This window comes from Mixophyes fleayi, chromosome 2 (assembly GCF_038048845.1).
Source record: "Mixophyes fleayi isolate aMixFle1 chromosome 2, aMixFle1.hap1, whole genome shotgun sequence".
NCBI classification, from domain to species: Eukaryota; Metazoa; Chordata; class Amphibia; order Anura; family Limnodynastidae; genus Mixophyes; species Mixophyes fleayi.
The window spans coordinates 277,903,719-277,930,089 of NC_134403.1; the positions used below are offsets into that span (position 1 = coordinate 277,903,719).

At 39.4% G+C, this 26,371-nt stretch overlaps 2 protein-coding genes across 3 annotated transcripts in view; one reads left to right on the plus strand and one right to left on the minus strand.

The window, feature by feature from the left end:
• ST7L (suppression of tumorigenicity 7 like) overlaps positions 1 to 17,207 on the minus strand; it is a 93,377-nt gene extending 76,170 nt beyond the window's left edge. The window contains exons 1-2 of one of the 2 annotated variants that reach the window (XM_075196255.1): positions 16,574 to 17,207; positions 838 to 920 (exon numbers count right to left, since the gene is read on the minus strand). In XM_075196255.1, coding sequence (XP_075052356.1) covers positions 838 to 920; positions 16,574 to 16,799 — 309 coding nt within the window. In that variant the 5' untranslated portion in view covers positions 16,800 to 17,207. The remainder of the gene's footprint in view (positions 1 to 837; positions 921 to 16,573) is intronic. The other variant, XM_075196254.1, reaches the window with a different exon arrangement.
• Positions 17,208 to 17,363: 156 nt separating this feature from the next.
• CAPZA1 (capping actin protein of muscle Z-line subunit alpha 1) overlaps positions 17,364 to 26,371 on the plus strand; it is a 35,823-nt gene continuing 26,815 nt past the window's right edge. Inside the window, exon 1 of the mRNA XM_075196257.1 lies at positions 17,364 to 17,469. Within this exon, the coding sequence (XP_075052358.1) occupies positions 17,431 to 17,469 (39 nt within the window). The 5' untranslated portion in view covers positions 17,364 to 17,430. The remainder of the gene's footprint in view (positions 17,470 to 26,371) is intronic.

Below are 26,371 nucleotides of genomic sequence, written 5' to 3' on the forward strand. Positions count from 1 at the left end.
TATGTTGTTTCTCCCTACCCATGAAATATACCGTTTACCCTACTTGATAAATCTTCAATTAGGCACCCAAATAGTTGTAGGACGTTACTTTTATATAGTCGCTCAAATGCTTAAGTGATTGCCACCCATATAACGGACTGAATCATTTTCCAAAGAAAGTCATGGTTAAGGTGTAATAATTTAGTTGTGCCCGTGTTTCTGATTTGTGATTACTATTAATATTATAATTATTTGTAGCCCAATAGGACTTTAAAAACAAAAGAAAGCCTATATATCTACTGCCTCCACCACCCCCCCTATGTTTCTTACCCCAAAAAGGAAAGACATACTCTCTAAACATTCCTGGCAAAACTGCAGAGAACAAAAATGTGGAAAGGAGTCTGGTCATGAGGTGTAAACCATCCCCGGTCCTGAAGAGTTTCATCCAACACAGAGTTTACTCAGCAAAAGAGTGGAAAGAAAAATATAGGTCGTAATTGTTATATTAATTTCAGATACTGAATTTGGTGCTAGTATATAATAAAAACAACATTAAGAGCTATGGGGTAATTGGCTAAAACAAATATAGATTTTTACAGATTGTTTTGTTATTACTAAACAAAAACAAATACACAAAATCAATTTTTCATCTGCAGACTGAAGCTACTATCCTTTGGCAATAAACACAGAACAAGAGATTTATAATACAAGTCCCACACTGGTAAAATGACCTGTTTACTTTGAAGCACAATGAGCTTCTGAATAGATTCAATGATAATTGTATTGTATTACACAAGAGAATCTGTTCCTGTTGAGTTGTTCCGGTAACACTAGGCATATATAACAAAACATACATACCAATATGAGTCCGGATATGAGCGACGACGTGCCAGTAAGAGCGACATAAAACTTTGGCGTCAATGTGTTGATAAAACCAGTCACTGCAATAGAAATAAAATCACAAATCAATTTGTTTTGGGTTTTTTTGTAGTCCAACTGAATATTATTAAATATTACTAAATAATGTGTTTTTATTATTTTATAGTGAAAAAAATAATAAGACAGTTGACATTTGGCAGTTGCAAATTGTTTATGTAAAGAGAGGGACGGAAAAAAAAAAACCCAGAACATTCACTGATAACAAGATGTTCTGTTTCTGAACGATGACCGTACCAGTATTCCTAGGACTAATAACTGTAGCTAGAAGAGGCAGATTTATATGGTATGTGCATCATTACCATTTTTTCCCTTTGCTGTCAAATCATAATCACTTGTTTAATGCATAGACTTTCATAATGTAGAAATACTAGAAATATCCCAAGCTCTGCATAGATTGTAGGAACCTCTATCTGCTCACTGTAACTTGTTTGCTGTGATGGACGCCACCTTCAGGAATTGCTCTTGCATTGCTGTACTATGCATTCAAACAAATAAAGATAGTTTCTGTGAAACTAAGAGAGAACAATATTTCTACTGATCCCTTGTCCAACAAACACCTCCCTAGGTAATGAGTTCCATAGTATGACCACTCTTACAGTGAGGAGACACCTTCTGTGCACAAAGTTGTTACCTGCACAACCCCAGGTATGAAAAGTTAGTTTAACAGGTCTGTGCATTGACCTTCGGTAGGCATAATAGATACTAATTAGGTCAACATCAATGTACCCCCCATCCCAACGTAATTATCACGGCTCAGGTTGCTACGAAGGGAGAACCACTTGGCTGGGGTAGCTATCAGAGACACACCACTACCAGCCAAGACCCTTAGTCCTGAAAAAACAGGTCTTGAGAGACAAAACCAAAGTTAATGGGTTGCAGAATATAGAATTTCTAGGTACATAGTCAAAGTTGATAAACAGGCAAAGAAAACAAAGACTCTTACAGCACTTCAACTTTCCTTGTGCACAGATAAAAGTAAGGATGTTATAAAAAGCTGCATAGAGGGGGAGGTCTCTTAGTCCATATTGACTTCACCTTACTTACTGCAATCAGCAAAGTGCTGACTGAAGTATGAGAAAAATAATGTGCATTTGTCAGCATTGCTGGTGCCACATGTCTTCTGTAGCAGGTACTACAACAGATCCTCACATGTTGCAGTTTTCAGTGTTGATGCTGCACTTCCACATATCATCTCTCTGGTGTGACAGATCCTCCAAGAAAATATGTAAAAATGTGTTTAGTTTCTTAATAATTTAGAATCTGTTCCATTAATGAATGAGGTTGGCTGATCTTGAACCCTCTCAAGTTCTGCGAAGTTCTTCTTGTTTACAGGTGCACAAATTGTACCTCTTATTGAAGATGTGGTCTGACAAGTGACTTATGCAGTGGCAAAATTATGTTTGCATCCCATGCATTTATCATCAGCTATTTATATAGCGCCACTAATTCTGCAGAGCTGTACAGAGAATTTACTCACATCAGTCCCTGTCCCATTGGGGCTTACAGTCTAAATTCCCTAACAAACAGACACACACAGACAAAGAGAGAGAGAAAGACTAGGGTCAATCTGATAGCAGCCAATTAACCTACCAGTATGTTTTTGGAGTGTGGGAGGAAACCAGAGAACCCGGAGGAAACCCACGCAAACACGGGAAAACATACAATATCCACATTTTTAACCTTTCTAACATATTAGTCACAGTAGCTGCTGTCATAAAACTGTTATTTAGTTTACCGCCTTCTAGTATTTCTAAATACTTTCCCAGTGCCGATATCCTAAAATTAATCCAATTAAATAGCATAACCTTACATTTACCTATATTAAACGTTTTGCCATTTTTCTCTCTAACCTAATTTTTCCAAATTCTTTTGTAGGAACATACTGTTATCTGCTATGGTTATAACTCTACTTAGTCATCTGCAAATATGAGCACCAGTGTTCTCACCAGAAAATGTTGCCAACCGGGTGGCATTAAGAAGCAGTCGGGTGAGGGCAGCTGTATACTTTGCAATACTAATTAAAAATGTTGGAGGTTATTGCCCACACCTGCCAGGACTGGTCAGACTGGTGGTCAGTGGTCTAACGCACACTGCTGGCTGTAGTGCTCACATGGTGCCAGTTATAATAGGAGAAACAATGGTTTATTCCATTATAATAGGACTCTGTTGGGCTCCAAGAGCTGGGTGGTAAGTAAAAACAGCCAGGTGGAGCACCCGGGAAATAGGTGCTGGGAAGAACACTGAGCACCATACTTATGAACACTCTCACAGTTCATTCAGGTTAAACGCAAGCTACACCTTACTCAATGCTTTTTCTGGCTCTGCTACGTGTGGTGGTGTATGGATGAACACATTTTTTTTTCTCCTAGAGGTGTGTTGGAAAGCGATTCCTTGATATTATACATTATCCTGATCTTAAGTGTAACGATAGTTTTACAATTAGTCTACCCTTTTCTTTAGGACCTGTATTCTTTACGTCTGATATTACATTACAGTATAATGATACATAACTATGGGTGTACCCAACATGTTTATTATTCGGTATAAAGAATTGCCAGAGTCAGTTAACAATGTAATTGTTTGAAAGGCAATTATGCAGGGGGATAACCTTCTATAAGGACTAATCTCTCCCCCATAGGATTTTTTGGCAGAGCAGGACATTAATTTTACAGGGTTCTTCTGTTTTAGCTTCCCTCCCCATTTATAGTGGAAAATTATGCCTAAATTGGGGGTCGGTATACATGGTGGGGATGTTAGATCAATTAAGGTTAAGACAGGTAGTATTTTGTTAAGGATGGCAGTAGGCCACAAGTGGGGGCAGTTGTCATAGTAGGCTATATGCTAAAAGGTTTTACTATTACATGTCTGCCAAAATATTTTCCCCAACTTCTGGGTGTTCAGTGGATTGGATAAAGACAGGTATGTTTGTACTATAGTCTGTGTAGACCCTTTGCTTATTTTGTGTTTTTTTATGGCTGATAAACAAGCACATAGAAACATGATTAGTACTTGACCTTGGATGTTCAGGGATTAAACTCAAGCGATCGCTGGTTTTGAGTCAACTAAAATAAGTATAACACGGATATAAATCGGCCTAACCGAACACTAGGAGGAAATCTGCTGTCACCAAAGAAACCATAGATAGGGTGGACCTACCAAGCTTCTCACACCACCAAATCAAGAGGAGTGTCACTTTTAATTTACAAACGTTTATGCTTTGCTCTGGAAAAGGTCCAGATAAGCCAAGGTGCATATTATTTGTTAGGGGTACTATAAATGCTTCCCAGACTGCAGTTATGTGCTTGGGCTACTTTCACAATGTATTGGATGAGGATCTGGATAGGCACAGGGAGCAGCATTTGCCTGCCTTGCTGAAGATGGGATTAAGTGATGCATGGTGCTTTAAGCATCCTACTACCATTCAGTACTCCTGCTTCTCCTCCACATACCACTCCTTTTCAACAATTGATTTGGCCCTTGTTTCCTGTAAACTATTCCCTGCTGTTTTGGAGGTATACTATAAGCCTGGGGGAATTTCTGACCATTCTCCTTTGGCATTGTCCAAAGATTTTAACCTGTCTAAAGGGCAGTCTTTTTTAGCAGTCACTCGTGATATGAATGTAGTAATTTCAATTAGTACCTTCATATCACGAGTGACAGTGCCGCAGTTTAAAGTGACGTTAATTTTCCCTGACGGGATGTTCATTGGTCGTAGTTCTTAAAGGTCTGTTTTTCAACGTGTCAGAATTACACCACTGTCGGGGACTTTACATTCGTTGTCTTTATGTTGGGGTGTATGTTGTCAGTGTGTTTGTTGTCGGGGTATAGACCACCAACGGGTTGAACAAGCTGTTAAGAGTATGGAACTCCGCACAAATAATTTTCTAAGGTGAGGGTGTTGACCACTCGCTTATGGCAGACACTGGTGGTGAAATAGTTGGTTGGACTCTGTGGGGCAGATATACTTAGATCTTCAAATGATTTTAGGGTACTACCTAAGGGTGAACTGTGATCAAGAAAGCTCATTTCCTATGTGTACTTCTCTTCGCAAATAGAAATTAATAAGGATGCTTTCTCGGTTCTCAGGACCAAATGGGAGGCAGACTTGGATGCTCTTCATGACCAGTACTGGGAAACGATTACTAGTAGCCATAGGAAATCTACTCTCTCTCTAAAATACAAACAAATTCAATTTTACATTTTACACACGGCATATCTTACTCCGACAAGACCTGGGAGCCTATTTATTAATAAACGTCTTTAAGCATTTTTTTATTTTTTTTCCTTTAAAAGTTTTTATTAAATTTTGCAAAAGTTTTTAAGGGGTACAGAAATAAAAAAAGGGGGGGAGGGGAGGAGGGAAGGACAATAAGCAAATGGGTGTCTTTAAGCATTTTTAAGTTAATTACCAATGTAATAAATGCCTAACGCAGGAGAGATCATAGATATTTCACATTTTACCAAAGTCCCTATAATTCTTAATGAGGACTGCGGTGTGGGGCAATTTAACAAGCTCAAAAAAGCCTAGGTTTTCAGAGCATCAGCCCGTTGGCTAACACCATCTGAAGATGCAATGACAAAAACTTCTACAATGAAATAATTAAGGGGGCAAAACCAGTTAATTAATAAACAGGCCCCCTCTTAAGTTCAGGAGATTGCAGTGCTCTCTGTCCTAAATGTCGACATGAGACTGGCACCTTCTGTGGTACTACCCCGCAATACAGAAATTTTGGCACGGAGTCACAAGGTTTATCGCCAAATATACCAATTTTCACCCCTGGCAGTTGCATTTTTTGCCTATACCTGTTTAATGTGGTCAACAAGACTACAAGACAATATTTAATTAACATTTCAATGCTAGCAAAGGTCCGTATAGCTAGAAAGTGGATGGCACCCAACCCTCCCAGACTTGCAGAATGGATATCATTGGTAAAGGACACAGTGGGGCATGAAAAATATATGTATAATAGTATAGTAGGCCACATACTGGCTGATGGTCGCCCATTCTTGCCTAATCAATGTTTGGAGTTTGCCAGAATTTGTGGGTTTTTGTTTGTCCACCTACTTTTTGAGGATTGACCACAAGTTCTCAATGGGATAAAGGTCTGGGGAGTTTCCTGGACATGGACCCAAAATTTCAATGTTTTGATCCCCGAGCCACTTAATTATCACTTTTGCCTTATGGAAAGGTGCTTTATCATGCTGGAAAAGGCATTGTTCGTCACCAAACTGTTCTTGGATGGTTGGGAAACGTTGCTCTTGAAGGATGTTTTGGTACCATTCTTTATTCATGGCTGTGTTCTTAGGCAAAATTGTGAGTGAGCCCACTCCCTTGGCTGAGAAGCAACCCCACACATGAATTGTCTCAGGATGCTTTACTGTTGACATGACACAGGATTGATGGTAGCGCTCACCTTTCCTTCTCTGAACAAGCGTTTTTCTAGATGCCTCAAACAATCTGAAAGGGGATTCATTCAACGGTAGTTGTTTATTATTTATCAAAATCTGTGCCCTTTCATTTTACTATTTGTCACGAAACCTGAGTCTTCATTACCTGCATTATCTCAAATCCTGCAGATTATTCAGGGGTCTATTACAAACTCAACACCTCTAAATCAGAGTAATTGGGTTTGCCCTTCCACAGTACACACTATGGCCCCTAAAGTCACTGTATAAGTTTCAATGGTGCCCTACTTTTATGACATACCTAGGAATACATATCAGACCCTTCTGTCTTACGTTGATACCCGTGATTTCCCGATCCAAGCTATCTGGAAATCTGACTTGGGGATTACTATTTCAGCAGAAGAATGGGAAAAAACCTTCCAGAATATCTATAAAAAGAAGTTGGTACATAGGATATATTTTACCCCTGATAAACTCCACAAAATCTGGCCTTCGATATCCAAGCATTGTTGGAGAGAATGTGGTGATGTTGGTACCATCATACATACTTTTTGGACATGTCCTAAAGTCAGGCCACTGTGGACCAAAGTTTTCCATCGGATATTCCAGGTTACCAAAGCCAATGTCCTTCCCAGCCATGCTGTAGCATTACTACACCTATACCCATCTCACCTCCAACGCCATAACCACTACGCTAGTGGGCACATTCTCATTGCCGCTAAGGCAGCTATAGCCCAACATTGGAAGTCTCCCCTACTTTTATCCATTTCAAAAATTATTTCCAAAATACAACGTAGCTATGAGATGGAAACCATTGGTTTCAGATACTCCTCTGCTGTATCCTTTCCTTGGATCAAATGCAGGGCCTGATTAAGGGTTCTGGCCGCCCTAGGCTAATACGGCCGCAGCGCCCTACCCCCTCCTCCGAATATATAGGTGTATAGGAACACTCCTGAATATGAATGTTCAGGTGTATTCTCCAGCATTCAAATTTAGACAGATTTTGCCATTGTCTCTTACCTGTTCTTGCTCTTCTCTCTTGCAACTTTGTTATCCTCTCGCTGGCTTCTGGAAAGTTGGCGTCCTGTTTTGAAAATGCAAAAATGTATTATAATGCAAACCCTGAATGATTAGGCCCTTTAGTTAAAACAAAACACTCCATTATGGCCAGCTAAAAGTACCCCATTGGACAGGCATATATAAGCAATATCTGAATATTTGTTGTCAATCAAATACAAACCTCTACCAGCCCCATCTCACTAATATTTAGTATTCTAGTGATTGCTGAGACCACCCATGTGACCACCACACAATCATGAGATTCTGCCCCCCAAAGCTGCTCTATTTTTTAAATACCCCCTGCAGCCATTTTACTTAACCACAACCCCCCCCCACAGCCATTTTCTTTACCTCCCACCCTGCATTCATCCCCCTTGCAGCTATTTTCCTTACCTCCACTCTGTAACTATCCCCCCCGTCACATCAAAACTCCCCCAGTCACATATATCAGCCCCCCTCCTCTGCCCTCCTTCATACATATCAACCTCTCTCCCTCCCTATAGATTTTCATGGCAGCCCCCCCCCCCCTCCCACCCTATATATTTGTATGACAGTCCCCCTCTCCCTCCCTATACGTATGCATGACAGTCCCCCCTCTCCCTCCCTATAGATATGCAGGGTAGTCCCCCCCCCCTCCCTATAGATATGCAGGGTAGTTCCCCCCCCTCTCTATAGATATGCAGTGTAGTTCCCCCCTCCCTATAGATATGCAGGGTAGTTCCCCCCCCTCCCTATAGATATGCAGGGTAGTTCCCCCCCCCTCCCTATAGATATGCAGGGTAGTTCCCCCCCCCCCCTCCCTATAGATATGCAGGGTAGTTCCCCCCCCCTCCCTTTAGATATGCAGGGCAGTCCCCCCCCCCTCCCTATAGATATGCAGGGCAGTTCCCCCCTTCACTTACCTGTAGTTGTGCCAGCGTCGCTCCTCTCCTCAGATCAGCAGATAGGAAGTGAAGACGTCCTGCTTCCTGTCTGCTGCACAGCAACAGGCAGCCTGGCGATTGGCTGTGTGTTGCTAACCACTGACCACCAATGCTTTTGATCGTCGAGCCCTCCACCCCCCCGCGGCGACCCCCCCTTCCCCACCCCGAAAAAAAAAATGAATGAAGAAAAAAAAATAAAAAATACCCGCAGCGCCGCGCCCCCCGGGACCCAGCGCCCCAGGCTGCAGCCTGGTCAGCCTAGTGGTTGATCAGGCCCTGATCAAATGGTTCCCGTGGCATGAATATTATACAGAACATCTGCCTCTACAGGACCCTTAGTAATTAATTCAGCCTCCCAAACTCTTACTGCTCTGATGTTCCCAAATATGTCTTTTTGAACTGTTGAATATCTCTAAACAAGTCTCCTTCATTGCTTCCTTGCCATCCTTCCCTCCTCTACTTCTGGATTATGTTTTTACTTTTGTATGGTGTCTTGTTATATGTTAACAATGTAAATGTTTGCATTTCTGATACAATTGACTGTAACCACAATACATTGTTATGTCTGTTTTCCCTTATTTTATAAACTCAATAAAAAAAACTTTCTAAGTTAAAAAAAAAAAATCTATGTCCTTTACCAAAACGACTAAATTCACTGAAAACTATTTATATCTGAGAAGCTAACATCTATAATTAGAACTTTTCTTTCTTTCCCATTTGCAATATCAATTTATTTCTGCACACTCATATACGTGGCGACTTAGAACTAGGGATGGACCCAAATAAATATTTTAGGATATGGCCAAATCCTGAACTCTCAGAAATGGAGTCAGACGATTCCTTTACAAAATACAAAAAACTGTACTTGCTTGTTTTTGGGATTTCTTTTCTAATATCCTTTGAAACAGATGCATAAATAAAGTATATGGGACAGCATAATAGAGCACATCATACCCAACAATGACTGCCATTTTCCATTATAGCAAATGGTCATCCCAGCACATAACTGCTTTAATCTCATTGATCAAAAAGGCCATATATTTGTAACATGGCTGAACTTATTTGTAAATTTCACATTTTGTGGGATTTACAGTCTATAACTATGGCAGGGCGACTTGTGTAAAGTCATTTTTCTACATGGTGTGATTAGGTATAATATGGCAGAAGTAAAAAATGAATGAAATAATGTCACTGCAAGTTTTAAATAAATATAGCCATACTTATCTACGTTTTGCACCTCTCCTCCACAAAAATGTCATTTAGGGGTGGCATGACAATACGATCCGCCTCATCTCAGACTAGAGATGGTCACTGACCCCCGTGTTTTGGTTTTGTATTCGGTTTTGGATCTGGATTACCTTCGTGTTTTGGTTTTGCAAAACCGCCCTTGCGTGTTTTGGTTTTGTTTGGTTTTGTTTTGCTATTTTCAAAAAAAAAATAAAATACAATTTTTTTGGTCTAAAATAACCTAATTTAGTGATACACCAGTTTCTTAGATAAGTGAGGTAATTCTAAAGCTAATAAATTATGAAAAAAACAGTTTAATCCCTGGTAGGCCGTCCTTAATTCGAACACTTGTCTGCAAATTATACAGACAAACCTGGTTGTCTACCTCCTCCATCTTTGATTATTGGCAATGAAGCCATCATCTTTGGGTGTATATTACACCGTACACTTGTAGTTGAATATTAAAAAAAGCAGCCTGCACAGACTGTGGAACTAGAAAGTAAAATTAAATGGACCACGGTAGTTTGGTGGCTATCTATTCCCCCCCCCCCCCCCCCCCCCGCCCTCCACTTGTAGTTGAATATAAAAAAAAGCAGCCTGCACAGACTGCGGAACTAGAAAGTAAAATTAAATGGACCACGGTAGTTTGGTGGCTATCTATGCCCCCCCCCCCCTCCACTTGTAGTTGAATATAAAAAAAAGCAGCCTGCATAGACTGTAGAACTAGAAATTTGAATATACAAAGAAATGGACAAAGGCAGTTTGGTATCTGTCTGCATCAGATCCCCTCTCCACTAGGAGTAAAATAGAAAACTATTCAGCCGTTATATAATCTAGAATATAAATAGAAATTGAGAAAGGCAATTTGGTATCTGTCTGCATCATAATCATCAACATCCTCATTAGCGCCCTCGTCGCCTACACCAATCTCCCCCTCATCCTCTTCTAATTCCAAAGTGGCATCCTCAATTTGTGTATCACCGGCTACACTCGGGCTATTAAGGCACACATCAGCAGAATGCTCACGATTAGACATCCCACTGTTAGATGGACTCTCCACAGGGATTGGTGTCATTTCTGAATCAGAGCAAACATTCTCCTCTAATGCCTTATTGTTATCTTGCAACTCGGCTTTGACGCGTAACAGTAGTTGTGCACCAATTGTAGGCTCGGTAACATTTTGGGATCTGCCACTAATAGCCAAAGGTGAAGGTCTCATTCTCGCTTTGCCACTGCGTGTGTAGAATGGCATGTTGGCAATTTGTTTTTTATCGGCAGTTAACTTTTGCTCAGTAACACTTCTTTTTCGCTTCAATACAGTAAAAAAAAAAATTTTTGTTTTTTTGGACTGATTTCGAAACACTGTGTAGTTTGACATCACCTTGCCCAGATGACGTACTGGGAACACTAACATCAGGACTGGTGACAGAACCTGGTTGCTCATTCTGATCATATGTGGACTGCTTTGAATCCATTCTGAGCCCAAAGCACTTGTAGTGCTAAAAATTATTTGGTAAGATACTGCTGACAGATAGTAATTTTGACAGCCCGAAATATTTATGCACAATTATGGGGGACACCCCAAAAGCACTGGGGAGTGCTCAAAATTAGTTGGTAGATACTGCTGACAGATAGTAATTTTGACAGCCCGAAATATTTATGCACAATTATGGGGGACACCCCAAAAGCACTGGGGAGTGCTCAAAATTAGTTGGTAGATACTGCTGACAGATAGTAATTTTGACAGCCAGAAATATTTATGCACAATTATGGGCGACACCCCAAAAGCACTGGGGAGTGTCAAATATTGAAAAGAAAAAAAACCTCTATCCTCCTCTTCTCTAGCGATTTTAGTCTCCCGGGAGGATTCTCTGAAATACTAGAGTCTCCCAAATGTTCCACATAAGTCACAAAGTATGACTAACACGCTGTTTTTGTTTGCGATGACTGGCAAACCTGCATGGATGGTGAGCATTCCACATTGCCACAGGATTGGTGCCACCATGTTCTGCTCTAGGCCACTGACTAGGTATTTAAACGCTCATGAATGGATGGGAAATTCAGATTACATATAGTTATGTTCTTGTTGTGTTTTGTTTTTACAGAAAAGCTAGCGAGTGAAAATCACTATCTCCATTTAGGTGAATATAAAGTACAAAATACAAAAATATTTGTAATAACCCCACGTCCCTTTACTTTCAGGAGTTAAAAGAAACATAACTGAAGGTCAAACAGAAACAAGGACAGGCAGCTAATGCTTAAATATAAATTTGCATGCTCTATGTGCAAATGACCACCATTGTGTGCCTTTACGGATAATAATGTGGATGTGGGAGATACTTTTACTACTTTTCTTTTTCATCACCATTTCATCATCACCATTTATTTATATAGCGCCACTACTTCCGCAGCGCTGTACAGAGAACTCACTCACATCAGTCCCTGCCCCATTGGGGCTTACAGTCTAAATTCCCTAACACACACAGACAGACAGACACACAGACTAGGTAAATTCTCTTAGCAGCCAATTAACCTACTAGTATGTTTTTGGAGTGTGGGAGGAAACCGGAGCACCCGGAGGAAACCCACGCAAACACGGGGAGAACATACAAACTCCTCACAGATAAGGCCATGGTCAGGAATTGAACACATGACCCCAGTACTAACCACTTAGCCACCGTGCTGCTCATTTTAAGCTTTATTTCAAAATGACAACTTGCAGAAAAGAGACGTAATAAATGTGAAAACATGTTCACTTTGTTACAAAATTATACAATCACTTATCCATGTGCCATTTTATTATAAACCTTTTTTTGCTTCTCTTTTTTTTTTTTTTTTAAACACAAAAAAAAAAAACTTTAATTAGATTTGCATAATGGATAGGGAAAACATGGAAGAGTATCAGAGGAAAGAAAAAATAAGGAACATTAGGAATACATACAGCTACGAGAAGAAACAGAAAAAACAAAATGGTCTGCACTGCTAATTGTCCATCTAATCATCTACGTTGTCTCTTGTTAAATGGTAATTTTCCATAGCTGCATTAAATCAAACTTTATTAAGAACATGCTGGAGGGGAAAGGGTGCAGGAGTTTTCCAATGCTTTACCAAACAGATTTTAGAGCATTTATAAATTAAAAGACAGTTTTTAACAAGCTTTGGAATAGGTAAGCACAAAAGTGCAGTCCACAGGGACAACTGGCAGGAGATACTTTTATTTATTAACAAAGCTGTAGTGTAAACTCAGGATACAATTAAACATTGTAGTATATAAATAAATGGCTTTAATAACATTAGTAGATATATTTCTAGTGTAATGTAGAAAATGAAAGAAAATGCGTGATTGTCTGCTAACTATTCCACTCTGATAAATAAGCACTGTAGGAAAGCAAAGCCAAAAAGACAGTTATTGTAATATTGAAATATGCCAATAGATGGCGCACTGAGCTTTGCACAAACTTCAAATCACACACTATTGGGACTCCTTCATGAGAAGCAAATCGGAAAGGCACAGGACAAAAGCCTCTTTGGCAGTCTCATGCAAGTGTGCCTATATTTCCACCAAAGCACATAGCTTTATAAGAGGACTAATACAGAGAGAGCAATCTTTGCAAAACATGGAATTTGGCGGAGCAGTGCAAAATGGGATTTTAAAATGAATAGCAAGAAACAAGATAAATGGGTGGATAGTGCGTATTTTAAGTGGCGTTCTTTGTGTGCATAGGGACAAACATTGCAAACACATGCACTTTCTGGTAACCTCCCTGCTTTACGTTATATTTGCATATAAGCCATACTTGCTAACTTTTTATATCTTGCTTCCGGGAGATGTGGAGGCAAAGTATAAGAGGTTGGCATGACTTGATAACGCCTGTCTCATCAAATGCATGATTCTCAACTATCCCGATTTAAAGGAAACCGTCCCACCATCCCAATGGCTAGGGTACGTGCTATTCATCACAACGAGCGAGTGCCCCTGGCGCACATAGCAATACAAGTGTCCTTTTAGGGTAGGGGAATGGGGTGGCCTAGAATTTCTGCAGGCATGACCACACCTTTACACCTGGACAATGTTGATGGGTGTGCAAGTGGTATGATGATGCCAAGTTAGTTATAACGTACCTACCACTCAGTGTTCACTGCGGTCGGCAGATCTTGAACATGTATCCCTTTTTAACTTATAGACAAGAAAGTTCCCTTTCAGGAGTTGCCTGCACTCCTGGGAACCCAGAAGTGCTTACCCTAAACTGGAAGTCTCCTGGTCATTACACAATAGCAGGCAACTATGACATACGCTGCAGTCACTGACCAATCTGTCAATTTTAAGGGGAGATGGGTAAATGCAGTAAATAGACCCCTACATAATACTGTATGTGCATAAACTACAGATCCGGACTTTCTCCTTGTAAATCTGTCTATTTTATATCATTATAAATAAAACACAGCCTGCAGGAGAGCATTTGCTGCACAGATGCATGGATCGTATACCAAATAGCTGCTTGATTTTCTATTGTTGCCAGTAGACACATTTCAAATGCTAGGGAACAAGCTTTATCGAAATAGCCCTACAGCAGCATAAAGCACCCAATATTACTCTGCTTTAAACTTTGATCATGAATACATTTCCATGCTGAGAGTTTAAGGGCTAGATTTACTAAGCTGCGGGTTTGAAGAAGTGGAGATGTTGCCTATAGCAACCAATCAGATTTTAGCTGTCATTTTGTAGAATGTACTAAATAAATGAAAGCTAGAATCTGATTGGTTGCCATAGGCAACATCTCCACTTCTTCAAACCCGCCGCTTAGTAAATCTAGCCCTAAATCTTTTTGACAACATGTTGATGACGCAGTTGGGAAGCCTGCCTGTAGACCTCGTTTCCATTACTTTTAAAGTGGTTGCAAAGTAAAGGACACAGATAGAGCTTGCCATTACGTAATATAACGTCTAGCATCTATACATTTTAGATTTAGGATGGATACACACACATGCTTATATTGTTCCTGTGCTATATTGCATTCAAGCTGCAATCAGTTGTCAGTGTACTTATAATCACTTTTACTATAGATATGAATCTCTATTTTATCAACCATTCAAGCTGAGATGACTGTAGCTGGAATGGTATTTTACCATATGGCCATATTTTACCCAGAGGTGTAAAATATTGCCATATGTGAAGCCATCCAAACATCTTAAAATCTACCTCTGAGGAGGCACAATAACAACTACTAGTGTTCACTATAACCAATGTATTTGCAAGAACTGTTTATTTCTCAAAAGTTAAATTGAAGTAGGAATAACTGGCAGTAACTTTAAAACAAGAATAAGTGATACTAACAGAAGTCAATGAACAATGGATGAACAAGTACTAGGAGATAGGTCGCAAAGCAATAGCCCATGCATCATTGAAAGTTATTTGTCTAACACAGTAACAAGACAGTCTACATCACCTTGCTTAGATGGGCTCCACCCACGTGCGCAAAGGGGCTATGTTTGGTAATTGTTTCCTATTTCTAATATTTACTGAGTGTGTGTGTGTGTGTGTGTGTGTGTGTGTGTGTGTGTGTTGCTACAGAAAAATAGGGGGGAATGGAGAAGGCTACAAAAATGGGGGGGAGGGGGGCTGGAGAAAACTGGGCGAGATGGGGCTGAAGGAAATGGGGGGAGGGGGGTTACATTCAGAAATCCCCATGAGTTACAGGCTATGGGTCTATGTATTAAAATCCATAATGAAGCACCGCTATAATTCACCATACCGCTGCTACTCTAGGAGCCATTTATGTTTTTTTAGCATTTGCCCTCTATTTTGCTCTCCTGTTGCTTTCTATTAGTATAATTAATGTTACATCTACAGAATACATTAAGAAACGCAAAGTGTAGAATGGTCTATATTATCTGTCATTTAGATTACCTTTCTCTATTTATTTGCATGTGTTAGTATATTTAATATTACATCTACATAATACATTAATAGACAGCAACAAAAGAGAGCCAAGTTAGCAAATACTAAAAAAGGAAATGGTTGCTGAACCATTAAGCTGTTTATATATTAAAAGTTTGTGGGCAAGAGGGTATGTGAGAACAAATCTGGTTGGCAGGGAGGTATGCAAGAGGAAAGCAGTTTGGCAGGGGAGCATGTTTGAGAAAACCAGGTGGGCGGGGCATTTTAAAGAAAAGATGGTCGGCAAAAACCTGGCTTGGGCGCTTAGGGCAGCGGTGTATGAGAGATAAGCTGATGGGCAGGAGGACATGTGAGTAAAGCTGGTGTTATGCAGCTAGCATATGTGACAAAAGATGATGGGCAAGGGGTGGCATATGCGAGAATAGCTGATGGGAATGTGTGAGAAAAGTTGTTGGGCAGCCGGGGACATGTCATTTGTTTTGTTTTGAAATCTAACATTTGAAGCCTCCCCTCTAGATATCCTGTGTTTGCCCCGGGGCACAAGTGAAACCTAGACAGCATTCTGCATCAGACATCAGTACAACTGGACAGCAGCCTAGCGAGCCCGCCAGGAGGAGGTAAGAGTTATTTTTATTTCAGAAATGTCAAGTGTGTGTGGGGTGTTGGGAAGGGAGACTCTTTGGGGGGAGGAGGGACCGTAAGCTTAAGCAGCATTCCACCAGCCCTGTCCATAGTCCCACATCTTTCAGAGCTGAAAGATATACCACTTTCATTATAGATTAATCAGAAGTGATTAAATAAATTTGCATAACTCCTGTATATAATTAGGGAATACAGACAACTGCAGCACACACATTACCAGGCAATCACTTAATATACAGGACTGCAATACTGCTAGGCAAGGTTTGATGAAACCAGTGGTTAACATGAACAAGTTTGTAACCTGTGGTTGTCCAGCTGCTGTAATACTACCAATCACTGTTCCCGAGACAGACACTGTGGGAAATGACTGGAGCAGCAGGAAAGCCATTGCTCACCTATTCTGGGCTGGGGCACACTAGGCTACCAGACCACCACCTGAAGCCCCGTTGCTAGGCAACAGAGCCAGCGGCCTACCCTCAGACAGCAGCCTCACACTCACCGGCCAGCGCAGCCTTGTACAGCCGGAGCGGCGCTAGGAACTGGTGGAGAACCAGCAATCCCACCACAAGGAGCAGAAGACAGACGTAGGCCCAGTATCGACACAAGCAAACTTTCAACCGAACCAATCGGGAAGGGCTTTGGGCACCCTGGCTCGGAGACTCCGCCATGTTTGTTGTTCCTCTGTCAACCCCGCTATGGCAGGAGGTGTGAGATGGGCGGGACATTGCCCGGGATTGGTGGGGTGCAGCAGCTGGTGGGATCGGCGGGTAATTTCATCAGTTTGACATGGGGAACAAGAATTAGATGTTCCGTTATGCTTGATGCACGCAGGGTTCTAGGCATCTGTTGTAGGACTGTACTATATATCGCTAATAATAATGTTACATTCTGCTCTGCATCGAGGGTAGCCGTGCTGTGACTTGTAGTTCCACAAATGGGGGGGGGGCGCAGAGGTTGTTTACTCTTTACTGATACAGTGGTGTCATTATACGTGTAATAAGGCTATGCCATCTTTGGTAGAGTACTGTCTGGGAGATGTATTACTTTATAACCGGTTACACGCAGACACATATGCTTCTGACACTCTGTGTAAGTGATATATTGGGAGATGGCTGTTCATGTCCTGCACTCATTAGAAGATGAAGCCATTTTATGATTTTGGAAACGTTTCCCCGGAGCCCTGAAGAAAGCGCGGTGTTGAGAAGTTGTAGCCTCTGAATTTGAAGCCTGGTTTTGACTGTAGCAACATGGCGACCATGCAGGACACCCACTTCCGGTCTCTGCCGGAAAATCACCCTCCCATACCGTGGTGCTGTGCGCTCCCTTCCCAGCGGGGCTGGGCCAGTTGAAGCCAAGATGGCTGACTATGAGGATCGGGTGTCTGAGGAGGAGAAGGTAAATAGTCGCTGGGCTTGCAGCTCTTGTGGTTATGTGTATATAATCTGTTATCGGCTCCCCTGGGTCTGGGGTGATGCACCTGAGCCCGGTGGTCGGCGCTGGCGTCTGTACTGCGTTACTGCCCGAGGCGGCGCTGTGTACAGCAGGCAAAAGCTGGGCCTGGCACTGAACTTGTTAACTCTCTTCTCGCAGTTGATATAAAAATGTTTAAATAGACAGTAGTACCTCTGTCTGTGACAGACTTGGGGTCTCCAGCTGGCGTGGTACCACAAGTCCCAGCTTGCCTTGTTAGACAGTGACTGCTGGCAGTTGTTCAGTAATCACTGGAGGCAAAAGGTTGGCAAACCTGTGCTGTAGCTTTATACATCATTCCCAAACTGATAGTTGCGTGTCTACATAGTTATTTGGTTTCAGTACATATCACTATTTGTGGGTTTAGTTGTGTGTAGACAAAGCTTTTGTATTGGAAGCTAAAGTTATCAGTACTTTGTTTTGACACAGAGACAGGGTATATGACATTGAGCAGGCTGTCCATTCCCACTTTCATTTCGTTTTTTTGTGTCGGTCATTATGATGTGCCAGGGTGCCACTTCTACTCCTCTCATTGAGTTTTCTTAGCTTTTCAAAAAAATAAATTGTTTACATTTATCTCATTGTTCTGTGTAGCTTAACTTGTGTTACTCTTGGAATGCTGCAAATAATTTAAGTATATGTTTTTCATGTAGTTTGTTGTCATCTAGAACTACCTCACCAAATTAATGTAATCTTCATTTACTCAATTCAACATAAACCCACACAATTTAAACCATTGCATTGGCTTAATTGGTATGGTATTCTTAATTGGTATGGTATTTTCATTCTTAAGAATGAAAGGATATTGAGTCCAGCATGCCATTTATAGTTAATTCAAATGTGATGGTGCAGCTTCTTAGGACTACCTCAACCTCTTCAAATGTTTTGTGTGGTTGATTTGTATTTTCTGTGAAACTTTTTTATATTTTTTTCCAAGCAGTTGTAATTTGCTAATAGGTGAGGGTAAATGCAAGGTAAATTTAACATATCTGGGCGTCTAGTTTCGTGGAACATTTTGCAGCAAGACCCAGCATGTTTGTCATGCACTCATTTCAAGCTATGGCCATAGGGTCACTATTGCTGTGCAGTACGTGTTAACTTTGAGAGGCTGCAGTTTTTCTGTGTGTCCACTCCTTGGGTTTCTTCTAATTATAGAACAGAGACCAGAAAAAGAAACCTGTATCTCTATAAGGCTGACGTCTGTATGTCTCACTATCTAATCATCTGTATTGCCAGAATGACATGGATCTTAATGGAAATGATCTTATATTTTAAGATTAAAAAAAAATCTTACATGTGGGAGAAATACATGTAAACCAGATTACTGAAAGAGTTATGTAGGATGTTTAAAATTCTAATTACTTTCACATCCGTACATAAATGATTCCTATGTGAAATTTTAAAATAAGTGATTAACATTTTTTGGCTTAAATGCAATTCGATTTCTTTTCATGTGTCTCTAACTTAAGCAGTTATTTTGGGTTGTAAAATAGAACAATAAATATAATCTTAAAAGTGTACCTGTCGCCTTACAAAGAACATTTTGTGAGGTGAACTAATGACACCACTTGGGTATGAGGCAGGTAGTGCCACATAGCCCAGTAACCTCACCGTGTCTGTTCCCACTGTGTATACGTTAGAAATACACAAAGACTCAGAACTTAAACTGTAATTAAAATGAAATGTCCTTTTAAATTGTCTCAAAGCTACACACATTCACGGATAGTCACTAGACAAGTGTTATGTTAGGTGTAGGAAAACAAACATGCCATACATCTGTCTTATCTGGTAGAAATTACCTTCATCAACTTGGAATGCATTATTGTTGCAGTTCAGTTCTTATATGCTTATAACATGATAAATATAGTGCAGAAGAAAACAATTCTTTTACACCAAACATCTTTTTATAAATATGCTCTATTGTACTTATGATGCCCGAGCTGTGTTCAGTTGTATGGTCTGTTTAGGGAGTTTTGAGTGAGCATGTCTTGTGCAAGTTATACTGATTTCACCGTCAATGGAGAAAGAAGGAAAATATATGTACAAGATGGTAGGTATTGAATTTGTTACCAAGATAGCCATCCATCAATAAAGAAGGCTCAAGCGAACACCAAAAACAATTATACTGTACACAGAATGTGAACCAGACTGGTGTGACATTACTCTGGAATTCTATGAAAATAGTGTCCGATTTTATGTTTTAAACAGAAATAACTCTGGTTTACTTTCAGAAGTAAAGCTGAAATTAATGATTTAGTTTACCAATTGTTATGCAACTGCCATGGCAACCACAGTCACATGACCATGTAGTGAGCAGAGGGTCTTTGGAAGGCCCCTAGTATCAGCATGCTTGTAGAGAGCACAAACCTCCACTGCCTTGTCTCCCCTTTCTCTGCCATTATGCACACAGCTCTGACATAGCGATCCAGTAACCCTCTCTTCAGGAACAAGCTTGAGAGCTGAAACACAAATGTGTTCCAGTTGAGACTCTGCAGCCTTATAAGTCTCTCCCAATGAACAATTTTGTGAATGGAAGACTGATCTAAGAGGAAATCCTCTACTGTTGAAACTATTGTGTTCATGTTAAACGGATACAAAACTCGTGGTTTTGTATGTGAAACTCCAAAATGTAATTTACTAAGATGGCTAAAATTCCATTATAGCACAAAGCTGTTTATATAGATCAGAATAAACGCTCAACGTGACAAGGAAATCAAACATTATTTTATAATGTAATTGGTAGCATTTACTATAGGATGCCCACCTATTTCTGTAGTGTTACTGTGTAAAGCATGCCTTTCTGATTGTTTTCTGTGTGTTTGATTTGTTGCTGAACTTGTTGGTTTCCTTTCTACAACAGGAATAGAGAAGTGAGCATCTGCATGTTTCAACACCAATATTGCTGGAATTCTTTGTATTCATAGGATAAACAGTAGCAACTTGGCTTATTAGTTCCTCTTGAGCAATTTGGTTTCAGACACCTGGAATTTATTTGTATTCCTGTGATTTTAAGTGTTTACCTGAAGTGCTATACAGAAATATAGTTGCAAGGTTTATCAATGTGCATACTACATTTTGAATAAGAAGCAGAGCTTGTCTTAATCAGCTTTTTGTGTTTGTTTTTCTTTTCAACTTAAAGGACCACCAAACATAAAATATTAAAATACATATTGACATTTAAAATAACCAAACATAACTTTAACTTTTCTACATGTATAAAAACTGTTACGTGCCATTTCAGACTACATTAAACCCACAGTTTCTTATTCAGTAGACTTAAAGATAGGTAATCTGGAAAGTAAAAACTTCCCTCATCACAAATTTAATTTAAATATCTTTAGTTTGTTGTGATAAGCTTTTGCAATTATATGCACATATAATTAAGGTGTTTGGAAAATAAGCAATTCTAATAGTTAATAAAAATTACTTTCTCATTAAGCAAAACATGACTGTGAATGCTGTCCAGAGACTGACCTTTCTAATCTGGGTGAACCCTAAATCCGGAATATTTTCTATTTAGAACATGTAGCCAGACGATTCTGTATCCATAAAGATCACATTTAAGAAGATGCCTCATAATGATCAAATTCATTTGTAGTGGATTATTATCGGAACATCACAGCCATTTTTAGGCCAGAGGTTATAATAGCCATCCTGTTTCCCAATATCAAGTGCTTTGCTCTACTATGTGCAGTCAGGAAATATTAAATCTGATACTATATTGCATGAACAAAACAGAAAATTATGTTTACTTAAGAATGTTGACATCCAATCAAAAGTATGAATTATGTAGCTCTTTCTGCTATGGTTAATAAATATTTTATTTTTTCATACAGCTTTTTTAGATATGTTTTGTCTCTTGTATATTTTGTCTTTGTTTATGATATAAGACCTGGTTTTGTAATCTGTTTGCTTTTCTTGTATTGTAATCTATGTCAATGTTTTTTCTCCTTTGTGTTTGTTTGTCTTATTCATGTTTTCTTCATTTTGACCCATTGTGAGACTAGAAAGAACACATTTTTTTAAATATTGCACCTGATTTTTAATCACATCATTATTAAGGTTGGGCTTTATTTATAGAAGCCTGTTACACTTGCTTTGGTATACCTTGAGAATGGGACATTACACAGCATACCCAATGGTGGTGTTTGTGTACTTTGTCTAGTAAAAACACATCTCAAATGTTTGCCATGCATTTGTTACTAATGTTTTATGATAAATGTAGGCCAGGATCAAAACGTAGTAGTTGGCACAATCTAAGAAAATAAAATGACCCACAAGTGTTTCCTATGAGGTGGATCCCAGGGTCAGCCAAGCATCAAGGAAGATCAAAGCAGGTATTATTATACTGAAGTAACAGTTGGCTTTGTCACAGCTCAAATGTAGCATGTGTAGTGTATTTTCTCTTGCCAGTGGTCTCATTTTCTAAAAGTTCATCAACCAGCCTCCTTCCTGCCCACAGGCATTATTATAGGGTGTGGTTTCCTTTGGCTGCTCCCTTCTGTGTAGTGTCATGTCACTGTGTGCTCTGCAAGCATTCATATCATTGTAAGGAAGCACTTCCCTCTTTGTAAGTCAGTAATAAACGGCTTTATTGGACTTGATTAGGGAATTTGTATTTATTACAAAAGTATATAGTTTAGTTGATACATTTTCAATCTCACTGTCGTCAGTTTGCTACAAAATGTAGACCCAACTGTGAGCAAAGGATCTGTTACATCAAAACTAAACTGAACATTTCACATAGGAAGTGAAAAACTCTTTTAACCCCTTCACTGCTAAGGCTTTTCTCACCCCTGTGCTGAGCTTATTTTGGCAGTTGTTGGGCTAATTACATTCCAACATCTATATCAGTAATTTGTTTATGCAGTACACACACAAATTGTGCCTCCTTTTTCTCAGACTGAATTATCAGAAAATACCACCAATTTGCTTATACTGTATCTCCCCCCATTCTACAAGTATTTGCTTGCTGCTCTCTGAATTAGGCTGAAAACAAGCGCCTTAGGAAATCTGTGTGTGCACCTTAAAGGGCCTTGGCTGCTAGGTCTGAAAGCAAATCTTCAAAAGTTTTTCACAGGTTTTGCTAAGAAGTTTCAACAGCCTTTACTTGGTGCAAGAGGTTGTGTCCCTTTTTACTGAATGGTCAATATCATCTGAAATGTGTGTAACTTAGGCTAGGTATACACTGGAGATTTTTTAGCCAATCAGGCGATATGCGACCATTTGGTCGGATATTGTGTTAGTGTGTGTGTGTGTGTGATGATTATGTAGTATATCTAATGACTGATTTCTGTTGAATCCAAATGGATAAGGATCTGGGGGAGTTTGAAACGCCAAAGTTCTAAACCATCTAACCACTCAAAGCAGATCAGAGGTGAGAGATTCTCTGAGGTGCTCAAACATATATCTTAGTGATAGATAATTTACTTCGGAAAGCTCTGTCATTTTGGGAGTGAGTCTGACTTTATTGAAAGTGTAATTCCTAAAGTGGGGGTGAAGAGCCTGTAAGAAGGGTTTAAAATCCATTCCTTTAGACATTACGTTGTGCATTTTCACGAGAGAGTCTATTAAGACTGAAATGTCCCATCTTCTATTTTGTTCCCTCACACACATCAAGTCTACCTAGTAAGTAGTACTCTGATTTTTTTTCCTATTTTCTGAAACTCATTTGTGCAACATATTGTATGTCCTATTAATTTTTGTAAATAAGCCCTGGAAACATTTTTCAGATTAAATAAATTTTTTCTAGCATATTCTCCGTGATTCTTTGTGAATTTACAAAGCCCAGGAAGGCTCATGCTACATGTGTATATGATTTCAGTCTGAAACATTAATAAGTGGTTCTGGTGATTGTAAGGACACCATAATAAATCCTTTGTAGTGGCAGAAAAATGTGTATTCATTGACTGTCTAAGGTGACGCCAGTCACGGCCAGCTGTTCAGATTTCTGTATCTGGCACAGGCTGGCCGTTCGTTACAGTGTGTATACTTACACGATGAACGTTGGGTAGTTGTGTTATTTTGACCCAACTACTTAAAAAAATGGGACTACCTGGTAATTATTGTGGCTTTGGTGTGCCTTTGAAAAATTATGGTGACCCTAAGGTGCCTCCAACTGAGAAAGTTTGGGAACCACTGGTGTGGATACTGTTTTACACTAAGCTTGTGGGATTACTGTTGTTTTTCTCCTCTTTAGCTTGTCAGTGTTCACTGTTCTACAAACAATAAGTAATTGTGTTACCCTTAATCAGCTAATAACATAAACTAAATACATTGCAAATCACTCTTCCTGTTGAACCACTCTGTCTCTACATTAGTTGCTTTCTACTAATATACAAGGCCGTCAACATAATTGCACCTACATACATTTCCTCACTTGTCTCAAAATATCTTCCTACTCCACACCTCCATTCTGCACAAGATCTGCATCTCTCATTAATTACATCAGGGGTGTCTAACCTTTTAGCTTCCCTGGGCCACATTGGAAGACGATGAGTTGGTTTGGGCCGCACATAAGATACACTAACAATAACGATAGCTGATCATCCAAAAGAACATAGTTAACATATATATATATATATATATGAGAAAAAAAGTTTTATATGTGTATATATATATATATATATATATATATATATATATATATATAATCACTTTTTTTTTTTTTTCAAATCCCCCTTAACTTACCTTTTAATCGGCTTGTTCTCCTGTCCTCTTCTTTTCTCCAATTGTGTGCTGCTGATTGTTCTTCTCGCGCGGGTGACTCCTCTGTGCTGCGCTCCGCAATGGATGTTGGGCGTGATGACATCACGCCCTACATTCACTGCGAGCACCGCACAGAGGAAGAGACAAGGGAGGGAGCCGGAGTGCCAGCTGACGTGACCGCAAGGTAAGTATTTTCTTTTCTTTTGCAGGATTTTTTTTTTTCCACTAACAGTGCTGCCCCCTTGCCACAACCAAAACTCCTTCTGGGCCACATTTACAGGCGTGCTGAATTACATCCTCCCATTCCTGTTTACAGAAAAAAAAATTGAGCTGCACCCTCTTTATGGAATTCCCTCTCTCGCATAATAAGACTTTCTTCTGGTCTAGAAACCTGCAAGTGTTTTCAGAAAACCAAACTCTTCAGACAAGCTTATAATATTCCTCAACCACCCTCTTAACCACACTTGGTTACCCTGTTACCACTCTTTACACAGTTCACACAAGACAACAACCCTCTGATCCCTTGACCAACATTGCTGTGTGACTGGATCATATAGCATACTAATCACTTTTACCTTTGTAATCTGGCTGGACCGTATTGCCATATGTAGATTTAACCTCATGTACCCTTGTCCTATAGATTGTAAGCTTGCGAGCAGGACCTTCTTACATCTGTCTGTATTACCTGGTATTGTCTATTACATGTTTGTTTACAATTGTAAAGCACTACAGAATTTGCTGGCACTATTTAAATGATTGTTCTTTCCTCTTATTATGTTAATTTTTTAAATAATTTATTATTTTTAGGAACAGTGATTATATATTTGTTATCCTGACTTCTGCTGAGCTCTAAGCATTGAATACAACAGTTTAGGGCACATATCTGTTACATACAGGGTTGACAGATGAAATAAGTATGTAGCTAAAAAGCACTAAAGTTGCAGAAGAGGAATGTAAAAGCCATTGCATTATCTGAAGGTGGAAAACGCTTGCAAGTTCAACATAACTTAACATGGCAAATTCAATAGCTTTTTATTATGTTGAAAAAATGTTTATGAAGACAGAATTTAGTTATTTGTCTTTTTACTCTGTCTACCTTGGAGATCCACTATAGGCAATGTGAGCTGATGAAGGGAGTACATTATGTAAACGAGCCTGAACTGTTAAAAAAAAAAAAAAAGGCCCCTGTCCCTTTTGGGGGAAAAAAAAGCTACTTTCACTAGGCAGGAAATGCTAAGGAGAAAGACAGATATAACAAAACAGAACACAGCAAGTATTTTAGCACACATGGTATGGGGGTAATTTTCTCTTTGAAACTGAACTGTGATGAGCAGTGCATTTTATATAGAAGGGGGTGATGTACAACTCAGCGTTCACAGAGATTTATAGAAGTTAGCACTTTATTTTTTTTATCATCTCGTGGTTAAGTAACCTTTTTAGTTGGCAATAAGAGTTTATCACCTTGTTATTATTTAACTAGCACACTTGGGTGTGGTCACAGTAAATAATCCATAAATGCCGGTTACATATGATTTGGGGTGAGGTTTTTTTTACCTATAGACAAAGCCTTTGACACGAAAAATGCATGTAACAATAGAATCATAAATTCCTCATTTTTAATTGCTGAAAATTGGAGGAGTAGCTGTTTTTTTCAGCTCAAAGCCGCTGGCAGGTTTATTGTTGGCTTTACATTTCAACTTAGTAGCAAGTGAAATAGCATCACATTATTTTCCTTATTTAGTGCAGCAGAGACACCAATGGTCCATTCATTGTTCATGGTGTGGTTGCAATAGGATTGGGAACACTTAAGGCCAAATTTCTTCAGCAAAATGTTGTCAAATATTGAATGAATAGTTTAGAAAATTTTGATAATCTCTACTTTGAATTTATGAAGGGCCAAACCCAAGGATTTTCATCTCTAGATGTCCATATGTACAGTGTATATAAAAAGATCTACACACCAATATTGTAATTGCAGGTGTTTGTTACGTAAAACCTGAAATCAAGATGCATCATTTTCAACATTTTTCCACCTTTTATTATGATTTTGCAACCAACAATATTCAAGCTGCAAAACAGACTATTTTTTAGGAAAAACAAGTGAAAATAAAATTAACTT